The 23,508-nt window shown below is 50.1% G+C and overlaps 1 protein-coding gene across 1 annotated transcript in view; it reads right to left on the reverse strand.

Moving 5' to 3' along the window:
* Positions 1 to 23,508, reverse strand: part of SLC6A17 (solute carrier family 6 member 17) — a 52,108-nt gene that overhangs the window by 20,452 nt on the left and 8,148 nt on the right. Inside the window, exons 2-6 of the mRNA XM_036916715.2 lie at positions 15,484 to 15,855; positions 9,783 to 9,940; positions 7,911 to 8,037; positions 6,960 to 7,141; positions 5,171 to 5,281 (exon numbers count right to left, since the gene is read on the reverse strand). Of these exons, the coding sequence (XP_036772610.2) occupies positions 5,171 to 5,281; positions 6,960 to 7,141; positions 7,911 to 8,037; positions 9,783 to 9,940; positions 15,484 to 15,769 (864 nt within the window). The 5' untranslated portion in view covers positions 15,770 to 15,855. The remainder of the gene's footprint in view (positions 1 to 5,170; positions 5,282 to 6,959; positions 7,142 to 7,910; positions 8,038 to 9,782; positions 9,941 to 15,483; positions 15,856 to 23,508) is intronic.

Here is a 23,508-nt window from a genome sequence, read left to right on the forward strand (position 1 = left end):
TGGTTGTCTAGACCTCAGAGAGAGCAAAGTGAAAGGCAGATGCTCAGGCTATCTGGACCCTGCCCCTGAAAGGCTGATGTGGTTTTCATCTTGACTGATTATATGTGTGTAAAACTCAAAAGGCATGCAAGGCTCCACATAAAGTCTCCTTCTCCTCAGCCCCATATCCCAGACACCTCGCTCCTCTTTCCTGGACAAAGGCAGGTTATCAGTTTCTTGCATCCCTTCCCAGCAATATTTGGTGTGCGGGTAACAGCAATATACCTACCTATACACATACAGACATTACACACACATATCTACAAGTGTGTGTGTGTTCCTTCTTTTCCCTACTATCCACACCAGAGACGTCCACCGCCACTGCCCCCAGCCTCGACCCTTCCTCAACGTGCTGAGTTGGGAGCCACGAAGTTCCAGGGCCCCTGGCAAGCTGCCCCCTCTGCCCCTGCACACTCACAGCTGTGGCCCCACCATCTGCCTAAGGGATCACCAGGCCTGGTCCCCTGTCCCAGGGCAGCTGCTGCAAGATGCCCATGACTCCCAGGTTGTCTTTCATCTGGAATTCATCCTGAGATGGCTGGATTTGCCCCTGGTCTGACTCAAGTCTCCACCCCTCCTTAACTGCCCACACACTGACACAGGGCTCTTGGAGCTCACAGCCTGTCATCAGCTGACTCCTCCATTTCCATGATCCCTCTCTGGACATTCTTGCTCAGACTCAAGGTCCTCCAGCCCAGATGCAGAGCAGAATCACCTGGGGAGCTTTCAACAGCTACCACCACCTGGACGCCACACCCAGGGATCCTAATTAATTAGCCCATGGGCTTGATTCTGGTTAGTCAAGGGTGGGACTGAGCCCTGGTATCTCTCCCTGTTACACCTTCTAAGTGAACCTGACATGCAGGGAGGGGCTGAGCAAACAGCCCTGAGGCCGCAGCATCTCACCTCCTGAAATGGGTGCTTTCTCCCACATCCTTGGTACGTTGGGCCTGGAGGTGGACAGGTGCTGCCTGTTCCTCCAGGTCACTCGCCTCATTCCACTGTGCACTGTCTCTTTCCAACACTGCTGCTGTCATGATTCTGGGTGATTCAATAACTATGTCAGTGTCCCTTCCAACACCTGCCTCTTGGGTCCCTTTACCTCCTCCCTTCCACCATCCTGTCCCCCACCCCTCTCCTAGGATCATGCTGTGGTCTTTGTCATAACTAAGTGCTCCAGTTAGAACCTCAGTGCTAAGCATCCTGAACTCCAAAGCAGCCTGTCTTCCTGGCTCACTCCTTCTAGTGTCTTGATTCCAAAAATTCTTCAACTCCCCAGGATCTACCTCCATTTCACTGTCCCTCACCCTGTTTGTGTCCCCACTTCCCTTCCTAACCAGCTTAGTCAGCAGCCCACTGTTTTGGTCACTTACACTCTCCAGTCCCCTGCTGTCTCTCTCCATTGTCATCCCTTGTTATTTCCTCCTAACTGGTGAAGTTCAGCCCTCCATCTACTCTGGGCCTGCCTCCAAGCAGCTAGATGTAGCTGGAGAAATCACACTACACACACCTTGGGTTCCCTGACAAGCAGGACCTTGGACGAGTTATTTCACTGCTCTGCACCTCAGTTTCCCCATGTGTAAAATAGCAAAAACAATACTTACTGGTAGGGGCATTATGAGCTTAAAAGAGTTAACATATGAAAGTGCCTATAGCACTTCCTGGCCTGTAGTAAGCACTGTCCATTGTAAAATACATGATCGTTAGAAGTGCCTCACTGATGGGGGGCAACAGCCTGCTTTCAGAAGTGTTAAAATGCAAAGAACTGTCCATCTTGGAGCTGGAGATGTGTTAGCTACCCCCATGCTGGCTGGCATCATTGTACACTCCCTACTCCTAGACACCAGTGTGCCCTTCATGCCTCATGCACTCCCTGTCTCTTGCACAATTACTTCACACTCACTCCTCCTTAGGCCTCCAACCCCTCCTCCACCATTCTTACTCTCAGCTGATGACCTTGCTTCCCCCTTCCCAGAGAAAAATGAGACAATCAAAAGGGAATTCTGGCAATGAGAAGCCCCTCACCCCGGCTTCTCAGTTGCCAACAACTGTGCCCATGGGCTGGCCCCTCCCTCCTGTCCATGGGAATGGAATGTGCTCCCAGCCCAGACCGCTCCTCCGCTTGGTCACCGGCTTCCACCTCTCCTGCTTATTGAAAGACCTCGGTTCCTTTCACCCAACAGCATCAGTGTCCCCCCTTTACTGGATATTTTTAAAGTGTACAATTCAATGGTTTTTAGTATATCACAGAGGTATGCAGCCAATACCACAATCAATATTACAACTTTCTCATCACCCCAAAAAGAAAGCTTATCCCCACTAACTGTCACTTCCCAGTTTATACGTCCGCCCACGGCCTACTCAACATCTCCACCTGAATATTAGACATTTTAGACTCACCATGTCTAAAACAGTATTCTTCGTGTATTCCAGCAAGCTGATCCTCACACTGTCTGGGCCCATCACCATAAGTGCCAACTATCCTTCTAGCTGCTCAAGAGTTATCCTTGACCTTGCCCTTTTTCTATCCCTCACTCCAACCCAACAGCAATCCTGTTGACTGTACTTCCTACATGTATCTTCAGTCTGATCACTCCCATTGCCATCCACCTAGCCTTTTAGCTGGTCACCTCTCACCTGGATGAATTCTAGCATCTGGATAAAGTGACCTGGATGGAGCCTGCTAGCTGGTCTTCCTGTTCTGCCTGCTGTTGTTCAAAGGGCACATTAACCATTTTGCATCCATCTGGCAAAAACTGAAGTCTAACGTGTGGAGTAACTGGTACTCCACACATGTTAGACTTAGCAACATTGGGAGTGTTAATAGATGCAACCACTTTGGAGAGCAATTTGGCCAATATCTAGTAAAACTGAAGATATGTATACCCTTTGAGACAGTACTTGCACTCCTAAACCTATATACTCTAGAGAAACTTGTGCACATGAAGACCTGTGTAATAATGGTTACTGTAGCATAATGGTAATGATGAAACTGGGAGCAAGTTAAATGATCATCAACTGGAGAATAAATAAACAAATTTTAGTTTAGTGCTCCAGTGGAATACTATACAGCATTGAAAATGGATGCACTAGAGCTACATATATCATTATAGATAAATCTCAAAAAACAGTGTTGAGCAAAAATAAAAGCAAGTTTCAAAGGATTGTTCATAATATGGTGTCATTTATGTAAAGTTTAAAAGAATGCACAAATTCTATTTGTTGTTTATGGATACATATATGAATTACATTTTTTTGGAATTTATTTTAGCAGGATAAATCCCAAATTCAGGAAAGTAGTTATCTTTGGGGAGGAAGGGAATGGGATTAAGGCAAGCTATACAGATACTTTTATGGCATCTGTAATATTTTATTTTTTAAGGATGTTTATTCTATTATTATATGTGTGTTATATGCCTGAGACATTTCATAATTAAAAAGATGTTTTACAGAATGTCTGAATCAAATGGGGAGCAGTATTGTGTGTGCTGGGACTGATAGCCAATCTCATGAATTGGTTCCACTTGCTCCTGGAGTTACATACCCAGCTCTCCTAACCATGGATGCCACCAACGAGCCCATCTGGAGACCTGATTGAACCCCCACACTTATGAACATCACCAGAGTACATAATTGTCTCATAAAGTTCATTTAAGTATAACTGAAAGACCCAAGTGAACACCTTAGACTGATCATGATTCTTGAAATACAGTTGAAGTAATTCATAAAAACAGCAGGCTCTCTTCTCTTGGCCCTCTGTTGTTTCCCCAACAGAAACCAGGTTCACATTTTTTTCCTTGTCCATCATCAGGTGTTCACAGCAACCCTATGCCAGCCACGTAGCTTGGGCGTCATGCTCATGTCTCAGGACACTCGCTAAGTGCTTCATAAAGTGGACCTCCATGGTTGCTCATGTAGAAATGTTATATCCAAAAACGCCAAGGGCCAACTCATGCCATCTGGTGAATATGGAGTGGTGTGTGTCCTGCCCATTGCCACCTCCCAAACATCAGGAGCTGTTAACAGGGGAGTCAGGAGGGAATGGGTATTTTAAACCCACTAGATCTGGATTCTTCTCCATGTGTCATCTGTATGAACATTACGTGTAGGCATTAGTGTGTGTGTGTGTGTGTGTGTGTGTGTGTGTGTGTGTGTGTGTGTGTGTGTGCATGGGGGGCACACGTGTGAGATGGCAGTTGTGAGGACCAACACTAAGGGCCTCGGGCTGGCAGAGTTCTGACTCATGCCCGTGGACTGGGGTCTTGCCAGTTCCCTGCTGGTTGCTCACTGATCAGCTGGCACTGGAGGTAGACTTCCCAGCCCGCCCAGCTGGGGTTACTAGTGTACATTGGTTGGGTACTTTGAACTACTCCCCAATCTGCATTTGAAATTCTCTCATTCCTCAGTGACCTGGCTCATGCAGGCTATGCCCAGTGGCTCAAAGGAGAACAGAGAGGAAAGGCCACATGGTGTGCAAAGACCACCATCAGGAGACTTGGGTGTGCATCCTCAGAGTGCCTAGGCCCTGCTGCAGCCCTGTCAGCTGTGCAGTGGTTCTGCTCAACCTGTTCATGGGGCTCTGTTCATGAAATGAGAGATGTGGATGGACTTGGTAGGGTAAAATCACTATATTATCTTTAATAAAATAGTAAAATTATTCCCCCGATTTGGGTACAAGCTAAGATTCCCAGGGTAGCTTTCTTCTCTCAGGCATCTTCTTGGTTCCTATTGTCAGACTCACCCAGTGAAATCCCCACCACTCCTTGCCTCCAGGCCCTGGCCAAACCCAACTTCCCACCATTGCCCCAAGCATGCCCAGAGCTTTTCCACGCTCTTGCTCATGTGGTTCCTGTAATGTAGGTGCCTGCAATGTCCGACTGCCACTCACTGAAATCCTATCTGCTCTCTAAAGCTCATTTCATATATTGTCTCCTCCCTGAAGCTTCTGATTTCACCCAAATTGATGATGTCACTTTCCTTGGAACCTTGAGGGCAGGGCCCATGTCTCCTTCCAAAGTGCATCCCTCCAGGGCCTAACACAATGCCTGACCCATAGCAGGTCCTTAGTGAGTATTAAATTGCATGAAGATGAGCAGGCCCCATGGAGCTGTTAGTGTCCTGCAACCCTTACCTTGGGAGTGAACATGTGTAGGATGCCATCAACAGCCCCTCGCAGCAGTAGCCCCCGGACCAGGAAGCAGGCCAGCACCACATAGGGGAAGAGGGAGCTGAAATACATCACCTGCAGAGAGGACAGGGACCCACTGTGGGGCAGAGCCCCTCCTGCAGCTGGCATTCCCCTCCCCGCTCACAGCTGGGGTATAAGAGCCTCCTCTGATGGCAGCAGAAAGCATAGCCCTGGGACCCCCTGGGCACAGGGCCAAACCCACCACATGTCTGGCATTGAGCCAAGGCAGAAGCAGACACACAGACAAGCTGGAGTCAGTGTGGCTGTACCTGGGGCTGGTTTTCTCTTCAAGGGCTGCTGGGGCTGGGCCTGCAGCCTCCCTTCCCCTAGGAACCACCAAGGGGCAAGGAGCCCTTTGCTCTCCCTATTCATTTTTTCAAATCTCATGCCTGCTCTTCTGTCCCTGACTCCAGTGGGTCCCCTAAGGATCTCCCCTGTCCATAGAGCTCCTCTGACAGAAGGCATCCAGGAGGGTAAAGACATGGCTCCCAAGCAGAAACATCAGAAGTCCTACCTCTTATGATTATAACTCGCGTGCTATTTTCTAGCATATGTGTTTCTTGTACATTTCTGTATTATCCCCATGTGCCTGCCACAGAGCCTCACACAAAGAGGATGTTCACAAAATGTTTGCTGCACTGAAAAAAGTCAAGAGGGCTGTTAGGGGAGGATGGTGTAAAGGTTACGAGTGTGCATGTCCAGAGCTAGACCACCTGAGTTTTGATTCTGACTCTACCATTTGCCAATCATGTGACCTTGGGCTATGTACTTAACCTCTGTGGACCTCCATCTCCTCATCTATAAAATGGGTATAATATAATAATTCTTAGCTCACAAGGTTTTTGTGAACCATGTGGCAGTGCCTGGTAAGTGCCACGAAGTATCAGCTACAATGTTGGCCTTTTGAAATGGAAGACGCAGTGGCTGAGAACACTCTCCCTTTCCAAGGCTCAGCTTCCTTGCTCATCAGGTCCAGTAATGAACCTGGAGCCTCAGACGGACGTCCAGTGCTCCAGTTCCAGCTTTGGGACTGGATGGCTGTGTGATCTCGGGTGAGGCCTCAGTTTCTTCATCTGTGAAATGAGTGGATTGGGCTACAGGATTTCTAATGTACTTCCCAGCCCTGGAAGCCCATGAATACAGATATGTGACAAAGAAGAAAGGGCCCTTTTTTGAAGGGGATCTGACCTGCTGGGAGAAGGCCTGTGTGCTTGGCTGGTCTGCACCCTGAGACTGGTGTTGGGCTGCCCTCAGAGGCCCCCAAGCCCCCTTCACTCACCACACCCACCTGCTCAAAGAGCCCTTTAGTTGCAGGCATGGTGAGCCGCTGGTTTTCAGCAAAACTTGCTCAGAGCAGGCTCTTCTAGGGCTTTTGCTTGGGAACCATAGGGACTAGGATCTAGACAAAGATCCCTGGCTCAGTACTCCTGGTTTTCTTTCTCTTTAAAGTATCACATTCTAATACAGCCCAACAATAATTAAACAACAGCCCGAGTTATCTGAGCACAGAGGTGGCTGGGAGTCAAAGCAATGGTCCTCTGCGAGCCCATTCCTAGCCCCTCCCACGGGCCGCCCACAGGCAGTGACCTCAGGGGGCCCGTGCTGCCATCTGGAGCCCTCCGCAGGCTGAGCCCCTGAAGGCCCCTGCATGGATGACCCAGAGTTCTCAGCTCCCTGCCCTCCAGGCTTCTCTGCTGCCCCGTGCGAACCTGAGTGCCCGCTCCAGACTCACCTTCCCCGAGGACTGGATGCCCCTGACGACGGCCATGCCCACGATGCTCCAGGCCACCAGGAGGCACAGCGTCATCTTCCAGTTGAGGCCGCCACTCTCCGAGATAGAGTTGGAGATGTCTAAGGCCTCTCGATACCAGAAGTAGGTAGTGGCTGAGCTCTTTTCACACTCTGTCTCCACCACTGAAACAGCAGCAAAGACCACAGGGCCTCCAGGGCGGGGCTGTGCAGCCACCTCCTCAGCTGGACCCCCACCCAGGGCAGCAGTGAGTGAGGGGACAGCTGAGTGTGGGTAGCAGGGAAGGGCTGTGCTTCTTCTGGGGTCACTAAGATCTGACTGACCCTGAGGATTCCTGGGCTCCTGACAGGGCCTGGAAAGTTTCAGGACACACTCATCTGGCTAAATTCCACTCGTGCCACCATCTGCCCATGTCCTTCCATGGAGGACAGGAAGGTTAGGCAGAACTGGCCTCAAGTTCCTTGGGAAAGGTCCTGAGCTGGGAGCCAAGGATCTGGATTCTCATCTCAGATCCTTGGTTAAATCAGTCATGTGGCCATGGGAAAGTTGCTTCTGGGCCTCATTTTAACCACCTGTGAGGTGGGATAAATCATCCAGCCCTTTATAAGACTGAATGCAAATTAAGCTTGTTTCCAGATAGGACAGTGTTAGAGTGACACAGAGTAGTTGATAACAATTAAACAAAAGTCACAATTTTCAGATTTTTACCTACACTCAATATTTGATTCAATCTCTGTAAAAACTGTATGGGATAGGCTGACAAGGATCATCAGAAGGAGAAATGAGAATCAGAGAGGGTGGTACCTTACTCAAGGTGACACAGCAAGTTAATGAAATCCTAAATCTGTGTCTAAGCTCTTGGGCTTAACTCCTTGCTGGGACAGGACTGGCTGGGGTCCCCAGATCGTCGTACACAGAAAGTCCCCTACTTGCCTGCCAAGGTCCCATTCCTGATGACAGGACATTCACTCCAGGGCAGCGGGTACTGGAAGGACTTGAAGAAGTAGAAGATGCTCCACCCGATGATCACATTATAATACAGCCCAACGAAAAGGCAGACCTGAGGAGGAGGGTCCACAGAGGGGGATGAAGGCTGCAGGCAGCTCCACCCCAGCCCCCAGCCCCACCCAAGGCCCCCACTCAGGCTGGCTGCACGCAGCACAGGGCACAGCCTTGAAGGAGGAGGAGGAGGGCCAGACGTGGGCAGCGACAGCCTCTTCCTAATCCTTCATTCATCTGGTATTCGAGGAATCCACACAGGAATGTCTCAGATATTAAAGTTTTCTCCTTTAAGCAATAAACTCTTAAAATGTTAATCCCTTCCAGTTAGAAATTATTCTAAGATACTTGAAGCACCTCCCCATCATTTTCTGGTGACTCGGGAGCACAGTTCCAGGGCTGCCCTGGGGGACCGTGGGACATGCGCGGCTTTTGCCTCTACCATGAATTGCCCCAGACAGTATGGGGCTTTTAGGGATGCTTCTTACTGGCTTCCTACATCTCCTCTTTGCTCAGGGTGCTATTCCCCCTTTGGGAATGTCAACAGCTTGCCTCTAGAAGGACATCAGTTATCATTTCATATCTCTAGAAAGACGCCACTTCTCATTTCTTGGAAGCATGATAACTAACCTTGGTGGAACTGCGTTTAAAACAGCAGTGCGTGCATGCTGAGCGAGGGCCCAAGGGGCTTCTTTGAAAGCAAGGCTTTTACATGCAGGGATTTACTGCCCCACTCTGGATGTTGAGAGGTCCCTTCTATCTCCAGGCACCCCACTATATTTTGCATCAGTGACACTGCTGGTCAGCATGAGAGTGGAGGTTCCCTTGCTTCATCAGGTTCACCTGAGCCTGGGTGTGAGGAGCAGACAGTCCTTCAGCACACCTTACAGGGAGCAAATATGGAGAGAGAGACCCTTCCTCTCCTTGGGTGCTCACAGTCCAGGGGGAAACACCCCCTCCTACTCATGCATATACACATGGCCAGTCCCCTCAGACTGCGCTGTATTTGCCCACATCCATGTGTGCAGAGGTGATGCCCAGTATGGCACAGGAGCTGCACAGACCTTTTCCAGTCTCTGCCTGAGGCAGGTTTGGGCTGGCCCTGCTACCAAGCGTGATACACTCCTCAGTCCCTTCCAGAAGCAGGCCCCAGTTTGTACCCCAGGTGTGAGCCTGGGCACCTGCAGGCTGTGCCCTTAAGAGAGTCTCAGTTTCTTCCCCTAGAGCACTAAGCAGAGACTCCTCTGTGGCCCTGTGGATAAGCCTGGTGGAGTTCCCGGTCCAGGCCAGTGGGGTCTCCCTGTCTCCCACTGTTCCAAAGCCTCATCACTCCTGGGTGAGCCAGGCTCCTGTCTGGGTCCTTCTCCAGCTCTGTTTATGTTCACAGCAAAATGGCAAGGAGACCTGGGCCCCAGGCCGCATTTTCCTGTGCCACCCACTTGCCCAATTAAAATATTCTTTAAGCAAGGAGAAAAGGAAGGGCCTCCCTCACAGGAGGTGATGGGCTGGTACACAGAGAGAGGGATCTGGGATGGTCCACACGTCCCCAGAGAATTCACCCCTTGTGACTACGTCCCAGGCTTTCCTCCCTAGTGACCATTCCAAGTTTTATATACTGCTTCAGGCAGTATGGCCAACTCTCAGTTTAGTAAACACATGGTCCTAATATACCAGCTGGAAGAAATTCTCACACTGAGGGTCTCCCTCCCTGCCCTTGACCCAGCCCCAGACTCTGGTCTGTAAACCCACACCCAAGAGCAGCCCCTGTGCCTCCAGTTTAGGGCCCATAACCAGCCCCTGACTCACTATGCAGCTGGAGAAGCCGATGCCCCCCAGGCGGGGGCACACGTAGTGCCATACGCCAATGCTGCCACGGCGGATCCTCTGGCCCACAGCCAGCTCCAGGAAGAAGAGGGGGATCCCGATGATGAGCAGCAGCACCAAGTAGGGCACCAGGTAGGCACCTGGACAGGAGGGATGGACATCAGAGGGTGGGGGGCAAGGGTAAGGGAGGGGTGGCAGCCATGCCCTACAGATGAGTGCCCACAACCCCGAGCATCCTCAAACTGTCACCAGTTCTTGCACTCTTCCAGGAATGTTCTGCATCATATGTGTGACTCCCCAGGCACTGGCCACACAGACCCTCCTTCTTCCCCTTGAATCTCCTGACCTAAAATACTAAGGGAGACCCAGGTACCTGTCAACACCTCCCGCTCACAGGGTCAGACTCAAAGACAGGCACTGCGCCGCCTCTCAGGGATCCATAAGCCAAGTCACGAGCAGACACGTTTCCCTCCTGATGTACTCTGTGGATACTGTTCACACCCCCTCCCACCCACAGAGAAGCAGCCCAGATGGAGTGGGCCCTGCTCACTCAGCCCCGAGAGGCACAGAAAACCCAGGCACAGCATTCCCTGCTTCTGCACCAGCTGCTGACATGCAGACTGGCCAGCTCCAGGGAAGCAAAGCTTGGAAGCTTGCCAGGGAGAGAGGGTCTGACCAGAATCGACATTAATCTATAGCTAATTGAGAGGAATGGGAGACAAATTAGCAGTTCAGGAAAGCATAGCCAGGAGGATCATAAAGGATAGAATGGATCCTGCTAAAGATTCCAGATGATAAATTAAACTCACTGACCTGGGCCTCACTGCAGACACAATCTCGATTCCAAGTGACAGGGCCTTTAGCAGGAGAATTAAAACCATGTCTGGACACAGACGAGTGATCCCCACTGAGAGCTGTGCCAATGACCTAGCCCTATTAACAAAGCTGTCAGCACAGCCCTGCCTGTCCGTCAAACGGTGTCAGGCCAGCCCTGGTCACCTGTGCCCTGATGGTCACCCGGCACCCCAGACCAAGCCTTGAAAGCTGGGAGTCTCAGAAGACCCCCAGCCACACTGCTCTGCCCTCCATAACATGACGTCTCACACGTGCTCCCCAACATGTGCCCAGTCTTCCAACAAGCCCGGGCTATCAGGTATCTCCTAGGCACAAGACCTGGCTCTTGGCAACAGTCAGCTATTTATTGCAGGTCTGCTTTGTGCCAGGCATGTGCAGTGAGGGGGTACAGGGGCAACAGAAGGCAAAGACACTATCCCAGGAGAGCTCACAATGGAAGGCAGGACCCTCAGATCCACATGAGCAATGTCAGCACCTGTGGACACACACACACGCGCGCGCGCACACACATACACACACACACACGCATTTACACAGACTACTCACACACACACAGACTAATCACCCAGGGCCAACCAAGCACACATATGCTGAGGAAGCTGATCAGGAAAGGCTTCCAGGGTAGGCAACCCACTGAACCTTTAACAGCAGCATCTAATTTATTAAACACATACATGCACGTGGTCACATGCACACATAAATTCAACTTGTCACTAACAAGCAGCCCCATCAGTGTGCTCAGAGGAGGGGGGGCCTTATGTCATCTACATAAAAAAGGACTTCAGAGGAGGGAGGGCCTGAAAGTCTGTCTGTCTCTTGGTTTTGGGCTTGGGGAAATGAAAGACGAGAGAAGTGATTTGCAGGAAAGCACAGGGACACAGCCTCACCAGTTTCATATTTCACCCACACGTCCTTGGACGGGGCACGATATGCAGGAAGATGGGTTTCAGGGTGTCAAAGAAGGCTGACATCTTCTGTGGATGCTTCTCCCCACTCCCCAGAAAACCACGGTAAGCTTCTAAGCAAGCACCGTCCCAAGAACAGTCCTGCAGAAAAGGCCAGCCACTGAGGCTCATGTGCATCAGCTAGGCCCTAGGGCACTGACTCGACTGCCGGTCCCTCCACCCTGCAGCCCAGGCCTGGCTAAACACAATGCACAGTGTTTGGCATAGATGGAGTGGGCCCTGCTCACTCAGCCCCGAGAGGCACAGAAAACCCAGGCACAGTGTTCCCTGCTTCTGCACCAGCTGCTGACATGCAGACTGGCCAGCTCCAGGGAAGCAAAGCTTAGAAGCTTGCCAGGGAGAGAGGGTCTGACCAGAATCAACATTAATCTATAGCTAATTGAGAGGAATGGGAGACAAATTAGCAGTTCAGGAAAGCGTAGCCAGGAGGATCATAAAGGATAGAATGGATCCTGCTAAAGATTCCAGATGATAAATTAAACTCACTGCCCTGGGCCTCACGGCATAGATCCAACTGATCTATGCCACAAAGGCCTGTGGTCAGGGTGAGCACAGTGTTTGGTTAACCAGAGACGTTTTTCCATATCAACCCTTGTTGAAATCATTTGAAAGTGTATCCTCTTCCATCTTAGAAAATAAAACTTGGGGACACAACTGGATGTCCTTTGATGTTTCTGTAGCTTTCAGAAGCCTCAGGTCATCAGCCTGAACAGCTAGGAGCACGATTCAGGGAGTTAGGAAATTTAGCAGAACATGGCTAAAGGGAGTTGGATTCCGGGATCTCTGAGGTCTCCTGGATCTCTAAAAGCTGTGTCTCAGTCCATATGCTGGCTCTTGCTTCTGGCAAACCCCAAGGTTATGCCTAGGATTGGAAAGTCACCTGTTCTCAGTCGGCTGAGATGCCTTCTGAACAAAGACTGAGGTCAAGACCCTGGAGCCAGACCTCCTGGGTTTGAATCCTTGCTCTGTCACTTAGTAGCTATGTGACTTTGAGTAAATTACTTACCCTCTCTGTGCTGCTATTTTTGTCATCTACATAAAAAAGGACAAAAAGGATTAGATAGAGCCATATGAAATTGCTGATATTTGACCATTTTTGAATTACACAAATGGCCATTTCATATGCTTTGACTCTATACCCATTGCCCAGGGCTGTTGTGAAGATTAAATGAGTTCCTTACCTGTAGTAAGCACTTGGTGAACATTTGTCTCTCTCCCATAAAAATAAACAACAAAAAGAGCAAATTAAGAGGATGCAGAATAGAGGAACTGTCAGTATCTGGTGGAGCTAAGCAGAGTTCCAATATTCCCACCCAGAATTAACCAATGTTTGACTGGATCACTCACGGCTCCAATCACAGAGCTTCAAATTTCAGACCAAACAGCTGTCTCCTTCCTGAGATAATCTGCCAAAGATTTAAGATGATTTACTTTACTTGTAAAATATAGGAGAGTTAAAGGTAGAGATAAAAATAGATCCCAGGAATCAGAGAGGATGGAAAAATGAAAGCAGAAATGTGGAACGGCAAGCTCAGAATCCTAACAGTTGACACTGCTTTTCTTCTGGGGGTTGCTGGCGATGTCTGGTGCCATGGCAATTGTCTGGCAATGCTGTGAACTGGCAGACTTTGGCAAGAACATTGCCCTGGGGATAGGGGAGAGGAACTCTGTGATTCAGCACCAATTGCCCAGGCAGAACTGATCTTTGCCACAAAGGACAAAGTTAGACGTCCCCAGCTAGAGTCTCCAGATGCGACGTGTCCTTTAAAGTCTGAACGCCTCTGAGCTCTTCTCAGCATCTCACCACTCATAAGAAAACCACACAGTCATATCTGTATCTTTGCTTTTGGCTGGTCTTACACCAGCTCAGGAACTGGGCCTGCCATGACATAAGACCGAAAGATCTGATTGGCAGTCATTTCTTGGGGGAAAAAAAAAGATCTTTCAAAGCAAAGAGAGCATGTGGTGAATACAGGCACACCTCACTTTACTGCACTTCATCACAGATACTGCATTTTTTACAAATTGGAGGTTTGTGACAACCCTGCTTTGAGTGTTTTTGGTGCCATTTTGCCAACAGTGTTTGCTCACTTTGTGTCTTTGTCACATTTTGGTAATTCTCTCAATACTTCAAACTTTTTCACAATTATTATATTTGTTACAGTGACCTGTGATCAGTGATCTTTGATGTTACCACTGTAATTGTTTTGGGGCACCACGCATTGCTCACATGTGAGATGGCAGCAAACACCGCCCTGCCCAGTCAGCAGTCAGCAGCATCAAGGCAAGATCTTCCACCAGCAAAAAGAGTAAGACTTGCTGAGAGCTCAGACAACCGTTAGCACTTTTTAGCAATAAGTTTTTTTAGTGAAGGCATGTACACTGCTTTTTTAGACATAATGCTGTTGCACACTTGGTAGACTATAGTATAAACATAAATTTTTTATGCACTGGAAACCAAAAAATACATTTGTCTCACTTTATGGTGATATTCACTTGATAGTGACATTTGTTTTATTGCAGTGGTCTGGAACCCAACGTGCAGTGCCCCTGAGGTAGGCCTGTAGACTGTGCTAAGGTGGAAAGATGAGAGTCTCCAGCCTAACTCAGTTACATGGGCTCAGCTGGTCATTCTCACTACCTTCAGTAGAAACTGGAAAGGAGGGGAATCTTCCAGCCAGACTCTGCCTTCTGAACAAAGGAGAGTGCACCCTGGAGAGGAAGGAGGGCCCCTGATTGGGGCTGCACCTCTGGGAGAGGCTATGTCGTGAGAGTCCCATGGAGCAGACAGGGAAAGAGTCAGGTTAAAATACCTACAAAGTTGAGGCCATCCTTGGGCAGGGGATTCAGAGGCACAAAAGCTCTCTGCTGGCTCAAATCACTTTCCCAGGACCTGAGGTCTGAGCTTGTAAACGTCATTGTTTCCAGTCATTGGATTTTTCTTTGTTTATTTTCCATTAGCTTTCTCCTGGTTCCAAAGCAATTTGCCCTTGGAACATTCCAGTATGTCTCAGAGGTGCTGTGGGGATAAGTCCTGGGGAGCTGGAAGTAGTAAGTATAAGGGGTTTGATACCAGGGGCAAGATACCTGATTACAACTCAGGGGATAGTGGGAGAGCCCTCCCACCTGGGAGGTGGTAGGTGTGCTGATTAAGTTCTCAGGCTCTGGGGCCAACCTGTCCAGGTTTGAATCCTGATTTTATCACTAGCTGTGTGACCTTGAGAAGATTATCCAACCTCTCTGTGCCCCAGTTCTACAGTCTCTAAAATGAGGATGATAGTAACTACTTCCTCTCATAGGGTTGTTGGGGGAATTCGATGGTTTAACCATATGAAATTGGTGCTTTCTTTGTCCCAAAATGCTCAAATAAATAGCATTACATGTATTTCAGCCTAATATCCAATACATGCTTACAATAGTGCCTGGCACCTAGTAAACATTTAGTAATAATGGCCACAGTTGCTCTTTACTGTGTGTGAGATTCAGTGTTAATTGTTCTATGTGTAAAGCTAATTTAATCCTCCCAATTATCCTGTGAGGTAGGATCTACTATGATTCCCACTTTACAGATGAAGAACAGAGAGGCACAGAGAGATGAAGCAACTTACGCAGGGTTGCAGCACTGACTGGCTGTGCTGAGATTTGAACCCAGGCAGTCCTGAGCCAGAGCCCAGGATCTTATCATCATGCCCAACAGCCTCTCAATTGCTGTTAGCCATTAGCTATTCCTGGGCAGTCTTACTCTGGAGTCCTGATTTCCAACCCATAGGAGCTCCAATTCTGCATCAGCAAAGGGTGTTCTTTTCACCCCTCAGCCCAACCATTTGCAGGACAACCTTGGGACAAGCAAGGCTGCCTTTTACCTCCTCCATTTTTCTGGCACAGGTAGGGGAACCTCCAGATGTTTCCCAGGCCCACAGAGAACCCAATCTGGGCCAGGATGTACTGCAGCTTGCTGTTCCAGGCTGGCCTGTCCTCGGTCTCCAGCTCCTCCGCCGCCGCCTTCTGCTTGCCTCCCGCCTCACTGGCCACGTTCAGGACACTCTGCCTGTAGTCCACGGGCTCCTCCAGGGCCAGCAGATCGGCCACTGACTCTGTAACATGCTCGCCGCTCTGCTCACGCTGGGTCACCTTGCTGTTCTTCGGCATTGGTGCCCCTCGGGCCACGCAGCCCTGCGCCCAGCACACAGAGAAGGTGGGACTCAGCTGTTGTCAGCTCCTTCTCATCCAGGGACCTGGGGAACCAGGGGAGCAGGAAAGGATTAGCTGGCCACCCAAGACAGGCAGGGAGCCCTAGCGGACCCAACCCAAATCAATTCCCCATCACGCACTCAGGACTGTCAGTGCCCTGGGATACTGAACTTGCCTTCCTTCCCATAATGGGGAGCTGACCGAGGAGTTTAAGGTCTGCAGACTCAGTTTTCCCACGAGTGTTACCTAAGCACCATTAGAAAGGGAAACATAAGGAGGCAGGCGAGGCCAAACCAGACATCAAACCCAAATAAAGAGCCCTCTGCCATGATGTCAGCCCCTTTCATAACTGCAGAGTGTTCAAGATCGTCTGGGGGTCTCCACAGCCTTCCTCTCCCAGGACTGTGCAGCCCTCTTGTGTTCTATTTAGCCACACCACCTGGTAGGACCCAGGAAAGCCAGTGTCTTTCTCTAGGGTCTTTCTCCCCAAAATGCAGTTCATGGGCCAGTGGCCTCACAGGGAGCTTGTTAGAAATGCAGAATCTCAGGCCCACCCCAGACCTACTGGATCATTCTCTGCATTTTTACAGGACTCCCAGGTGAGTCAAAAGGACATTAATGTTTGCACATGCACACAAAGACTAGAGTTCTCACTGTAGGGTCCCTGGACACCAGCCCCTGTGGCCGATTCACTCCCCAGCAGGCACACTGGCCAGGCTTGGCAAAGGATTCTGGCTCCAGAGCCCTAGAGGTGCTTCCATGGTGCCAACACATCCTGGTCCATTGCTCGGCGCTGACATTACCTGAAAGCCACTGCAGCCAAGAGCTGGTTCTCCATACTTCAGTGACAGTTTTATAGCAGATAATGTCTGCACAGCCAGGGCGGGGGAGGAACAACCCTCCCCCGCTCCTGCCATTCCTTATGTTTTTCATGCTTTCTCTTAAAGAAATAAAGCACCAAGGAAATGAGTCCTTGAAGGATCTCAACACTCTGCTATGTTTCAAAGTGCTTCCTCATTAAGGGGAGGTTGGAGGATTTAAAATTAAACACATGTATACCCTGGCCTGCAATTTCCCTCCATTTTTCTAAGGGTGTAAATTACCCAGCTCTGTAATGACTTCACAAGGGAAGGAGCTGCCTCTGGAAGCCGGGCTCCCACTGTTCTCCTCTTAGGCACCACGTGAACAGCACGGGCAAGGTTGCTGCACCTTGCACGTAGAAGCATGCGCAGCTGCCCTTTCTCCAGCAAAGACCCAACCTTAGCAGGCATCTGACCAGCCAGATCCCGTTACACACAGAACGAAGCTGGGAGGCCTGACAAATGGGGATGACTGTCCATGCTCGTCTGCAGGTCAGGCCTTGGGCCACATCCGTGAGTGACACCTCCCTGCCCTCCTCCGCCAAGGAGGATGGTGAGTCTTTATTGACTGCCCTCTTCCATCCTGGGCACACGCAGGGGCTTGGCCTTTGGGGTGACTGGGACAGAGCCAGCCTGACTAAAAATCCTCAGAATTTCCTATAAGAAGCACAGCTCTCTGGTGGGACTCCACTTCCTAGTGGGTTAGCTGAAGATTCCACTGTGTCCCAGCAGGTGCCCAAAGTCTGTGGACCCTTCAGCTCTCAGCCTCCCCAGGCTGTTACATTGCCCATGTTACACAGGCAAACGGCACCCGCAGGAGTTGTGCAATGGGGAGGCCTGTGTTTCTGCCTAGGCTGCCAGGAAGAGCCCGGTTCCCCCGCCCAGTCAGCAGATCCCTCGCCCCAGAACACTCAAATGGAGAAAGCCTTGGGCACACACAGTGGCTGCTTGTCTAGCTATCCCATTGCCCCAAGAGCTTACATCAAGATTTTTACTAAAAACTAGAGCTGGGGAGAAGGGTTGGGCTGCTTTGGAGACTGCGATCGAGGGTCCCTCACCTCAGAGTCTCTCTCCAGGTACTCTGTCTAGGATCTGATCAGAACAATCTGCAGTGCATTAGGTATGAGGTAGTGACCATGCTGCCACAACAGGAGAAAACCCAGGGAGGCTCCCACAGGTCTGCCAAACTCATCCTGATGCTGACTGACTGGACAATACACTTCCCCACAAACAGCCTAGTGAGCGGCAGCTCTGGTCACCAACATGAAAATGGGCTTTGAGTGGGGGAAATGTCATTTTAAACTCAAGGCCTCAAGGACAAAATGAACACATTTCGGTAAAACCAGAGGAGGATACCCACAGCAACTACCCACAGCAACATCAAGGAAACCACTGGCACCAGTCGGCTCTAATACCAGCTTCTTCCCTCTTCCCAGGGCATCACCGATGTGCACGAACATTCTGCACTGCAGCATGGGAGCCCAGGGCCTCCTGTGCCACCGGGTTTTGCAAAATGCTTGTGAAAATTTGCAAATTGAGGCACTAGGCTGGGCTGCAAAGATGACTGGAACCTTCAGTGCCCAGTGAATACACTCAGAGGGCAATAGAGTCTGACACTCAGAATATTAAGTGGCCTAGCAATATTTCTCAGTTTATTATGAGGAAACCGAGGCTCAGAGAGAGTAGGTGAACTGCCCAAAGCCGCTGGGTAATACTCAGCAGTGGGCTGGAACACAGAAAGGAGACCACAGGCTGTGGTGGTAGACGGCAGGCCCTTTGAAGTCAGACATCGCTGGATTTGAGAGCTCTGGTTTCACTTACTCAACGTACATTTCCTGAGTCCCTCTCTGTACCAGGCTCTGTTCTAGCTGGAAGGGATACAGCAGCAAATAAACTAAGCAAAATGTTTCCTCTTGTGGAGTTTATATTTCTTGTGGAAGGGTCAGATACTAAAGAAAGAAGTAAACATATATAATGGCCAGTGGTGGTACTTGCTCTAAAGAGAAGTAGCATGGCAGTGGATTGGACGTGGGGGAGCAGGGGTTGAGGGCTGCTGTCTTACGGTCTGGAAAGGCAACCCTGAGGAAGGGCCATCTGAGCACAGGCACTCAGGAAATGTACGTCAGCTGAGTGAGTGGATCAATGAATAAAACGGGAGCTGTCAGTCCAGGCCTGCCTGACTTCAAAGCCCCCACCCCTCTACCACCACAGGCCATCTAAGGACCCTGGCTGGTGCTCTGAGGGAGGTGAGAAGTTATGAAGCATTGATCCCCTCATGGGTAAAAGGGTTCTACTTAATGACAGCTTCCCCCTCCCAGTGGTGACGCAGTGAGAATTTAATGAGCAGATTCATACAAAGGGCCAGCCCAGGGCCTGGCACCAGGAAGGACCCAAACGCGAGCAGCTGCTACCTGGAAGCCTTGCTTTGTTTGCCTTTATTCATTAAAAAATATATAAGGCCCCTGTTCATATTTGGTCACGTAAACGCCCTGCTTTTCGTCAGGAAAAGCCAAAGTGTGTCTGTGGCAGGAGTGGGGACAGAAGTGAAGAGAAACATTTTGCAGCACTTACCTCTCAGAGCTGTCCGTTTTGTTAGCGAGAACTGCACCACCCTGAGGCCACTGGGGCAGCACCGCACGGAGTCCACACCGCTCACCTCATGCCAGTGCCAAAGGGAAGTGGCAAAGGCTGGGCAGCACCACATCTTGAGTCCAAAGACCAGCCATATTATTACTAATAAAGCATGGCCTCATATTAAAGCCTAACAGTATTATTAATCAAACTATAGTTTGCATGTGTAACCACTTAAAAACGTTTTTTACCCAGTCTCCTGGCACAGTATGGCAAGGTGATTCTGCTCAGAAGACAGGCTGCCTGGGTTCAAATCCAAGTTTACCAACTGCCTGGCCTGGCAAGTTTCTTAGCCTCATGCACTTCACTTCCTCAGCTGTCAGAGGCAAATGATCTTGGTGCCGCTCGCAGTGCTGGGGAGGGTTGGACGTACAGGCCTCAGAACGGTGCCGACCCCCAGCAAGTGCTCACAGATGTCACCTCCCCTTGGTATCTCTTTGGATTCACAGTGCAGCCTGGGAAGTGAGCTGGACACCTGTGCCCAGGGCCATGCGTGACTCACATCACACAGCTGTCAGCACCCAGGTCTCCTCATGCCCGCGCTTTCTCCATGTTTTTAATGTGAAGGTGGCAGCAGTGACTTGGAACAACCCCCCTTCCTGCCCCTCCAGTTCCCCGAAGCCTTGAGTCCTGGAGCTGCTGAAGGTCAGCTTTCAGAGCAGAGCTTGGGAATCCAATGGGTACCTGGCCAGCAGTCTGTAAGCATTGCCAGAGACAAGCACTAGATTCAGAGAAGGACCGGGAGGGGCAGATTCCTCTCTGCCCTTGCCTTTGCAGGCTGTGGAGCCAGCCGCAATCCAGGCATCAGGAAGCTGACTAGGTGCTGGTTAGTCTTGACCAATCACCAACCACCCACACAAACAGCACCACTGCCCTGACCACACTAGGCCTTGGTTTCCCTGGATGTGAAACACATTGGTCTGGAGGATCTCTGAGGCCCCTCTCAGCTCTGCATATACCCTGGGAGTGCCCCTCTTGCCCGCAGGTGTGAGCAAGGCGTGACCTGCCCAGGCACCAGATCCCGTAGGTATTAGCCTGTCTGTCCTGCCATCCTCCATCAGTTGACAGGTTGCTGGGGCATCCTGGGAAAGCTCTGGCAACCAGCCCAGCTACAGTCAGATTATCCCCCTGTAGTAGCTGGGGTGGGTGTTGAAGTCACTTTCACGAGCAGTGCATCAGATGATGAGGACCCTGGTGCTCTCCGAAAGGCATGCCTCAGTGACTCAAAGCACAGTGCAGAGGGGCGCCAGTGCCGAGGAAGTCCTCAGTGCCACATCGGTCACTTAGCAACAGACGCAGTTTACAGCTCAAAAAGCACAGGAGAGATGCAGGACTGAGCAAGTGAGCTGTGAATCCTCTTAAGAAGAGGAAAAATTACGCGACTAGGAGGCAGGCAGGTAAAAATATCTCCTGCCAGAAGGCTGCCAGCCGACAACAATTTTTCAAGCACAGCACCCAGCCATTGCCTCATGGAGTGGAGACATGGGGACAGCTGCTCGCTGGCCAAGCTGGGAGCCCCTGCCCACACAGCAGTCAGAGATGGGGAAGGGGTCCTTCTGGAGCTACAGTCGGCCCTCTGAGCACCTTCCTCCTGGGGCCAGGCTGTCCCTTGCTGAGGAGGGTTGTACCAGGTAACTCAAGGGACAAACTCAAGGGACTCACATATTTTCCAAGTCCAACCCCCACCAGGGGAGCTGAGTGGAGACACCACCATCTTTGGGAAAGCAGGCCGCCAGGGCGACTGCAGACCCCAGTGTCATGCTCGCTTTGGTACCCTTGGGCCTCGTAGCTCTGGAAAGAGTGCTACACTTTCTTAGATGCAAACTGCTACCTATGAAAACCACCCAGTGCAGGAGAGCATGGGAGAACACTCAGCCCCCAGGCCATAACACGGAGGTCCAACTCAAGACCAGCTGGTGGTGAGAAGGAAACAGGTTCCTTTTTCTCAGAGAACTTGACACCTTCCTGGTTTCCATGTGACAAGTGATGCGGTCCAAAGAGTTCTCCTAATTACCTCAGAGCCTCTGGGCTTCCGCTGAGCCCAAAACAGGTCTGACTATTATCAGAGACCCAAACTGTCCTACAAATCATTTTTAATTGTTTTATTGAAACCTCTGGCAGTCAATTGGGAAAAAATGCTCCCGTCAGTCCCTGGCCTTGACTTGGTGGCTGCACAACTTGGGTTTTCCGCTGAGCACCATTCCTGCCATCCTCCTTCCCCATCCTTCCAAAGGGCACATGGTGAGATCGGTGCTCTGACCCTCACCCTTCCCCACTCCTGTGCTCTCACTCAGGGCCTCTCTGGGAGGCCTGCTGCAGGCTCCAAGCCCCCTCTTCCTCCAGGCCTTCAGAGGCAGCTCCTTGAAATACTATGTCAGCCCACTCCCACTGCCTGCAGAAGAGAGCCCCCAGCCCTTGCCCAGGCATTCGCAGCTCCTGCACTGGGCCCCCCACACCTTCCAGCCTCAGCCTACACTTCTTCCCCGGCACACTACCCCTCCTTCAGCATAAATCTTCCCCATCCTCCGCCTACTCAAGCTCCCAGTCTTTGAAGGTGCAGCTCAAGGCCCCAATTCACCCCCATGACATCTTCTATGATTCTCTAAGTGAGAAATTAATGTCCCTTTCTTTCCCCTTCTCAGCATACTCCATGTAATACTATTTTACACTTTAACCATTTGGCTTTCTGGTATAGCTAGTTGTTTACATGCCTGATTTCTTTTCTAAATAGGAACCTCCCTGAAGGCAGGAACCAAGGTATATTTAGCTTTGTGTCCACCCCCACTGCCTCCTGGCCCAGCCAGTGCCTGGCATGCATAGGACAAAACAAGGTACTTACAATGCTCCAGGGTCCCTGCCTTCCCACCCTCCAAGAACAACCTTATGCTGAAATCCTATCCACTGCCCCCACCTTCAAAACAAAGAGGCAGGGGTGAAAAACTAACAGATATGACCAGAAGGACCTTTAAATCTTCTACATGTCAGCATGCCCCAGCCAGAGAGGGGTTGGGGGAGAACTCTGTTGGAGTGCAGACCCGCAGCACATGTGGGGAGGACCAGGCCTTGGAAGCCAGCTTTCTTGTTCCTTATTCATCTGTAAAATAGGGAACAGCACTTACCTACCAACTGCATCTGCTTACCACATGGATGGAAGGAGAAAGAGAAAGAAAAGCTTGTTGAGAAGTCAGATAAACCAAACGGTAAGTTCTGACTCCATTTCACAGATTTGTTACGTTTATTTTTTCATCTCCCATCCGTACCTCAATAAACACCACCTTTGTCTCTGCAAAGTTAAACCCTGGTATGTTACTATGATGTGTGCTCAATAAATATGATACGAATGAACTGAATGATTAAATCAATGAATTGATGCATTTTGAATTCCCCAAATTTTCTAGTATGATGTAATTTCCCAGATTCAAGTTCTTCCCATTTTCTGATTAGATGTTTTGACCCCAAGAACAGTATAATGCCCCAAGGATGCCCCAAATGGCAGTGTAAAACTAAGGTAAACTAAGAAGTCTGGCCATCATTCACTGACATCTCGCCTCTTATAAAGGAGCCACTATTTGTGCCTCATTTTCTCTACTTTGTACACAGGATCCATCTCCACCACAGAGAAATAAAAACAGGATGGGCACAGTCTTGGCCCAGAGCATTCCATGGGGCTGGGTGTAACCATTCCAAACAAGTTGGGCAAAGGAACCAGTAGAATCTTCTGCAGCTTGTCTCACCTTCCAGTTATATTTGCCGAGAGCATTCTCTGCAGTCAGTATTTTGTTTTCTTAGTCAAGGAGGAAGGGAAGCAGGAAAAGGGGCAGATGGTCCAGAGTGGGAGGAACTGGCACTGGAAAATGTGGGCAGGGCCAGTGCAAACAAAATCTTTTGGTTCGGTTTTACCATTTCATAGACGGGGGGGTGATGCATGTGCAATGGGTACATGAGCAGGAGAGCACTGTGGATGCCCACAGATGCTATAACTTTGCACTAGAAGTTAGGTGCTGAGAACTTCTGAAGGCAGAGTGGGTGGAGTGATGATGACAATGATAACAACAGCAAACAGATGACACTCCCTGAGGCCAACCGCACAGCCAGCTGCTGCTCCTTTAAGTCTGCCAATAACTGTGAGAGGTTGTACCACTATTATTCCCATTTTACAAATGAAAAAGTAGAGACTCAGAGGGATTAATTACCTATATTTCATTG

Source organism: Manis pentadactyla, chromosome 4 (assembly GCF_030020395.1).
Source record: "Manis pentadactyla isolate mManPen7 chromosome 4, mManPen7.hap1, whole genome shotgun sequence".
Taxonomy (NCBI): domain Eukaryota; kingdom Metazoa; phylum Chordata; class Mammalia; order Pholidota; family Manidae; genus Manis; species Manis pentadactyla.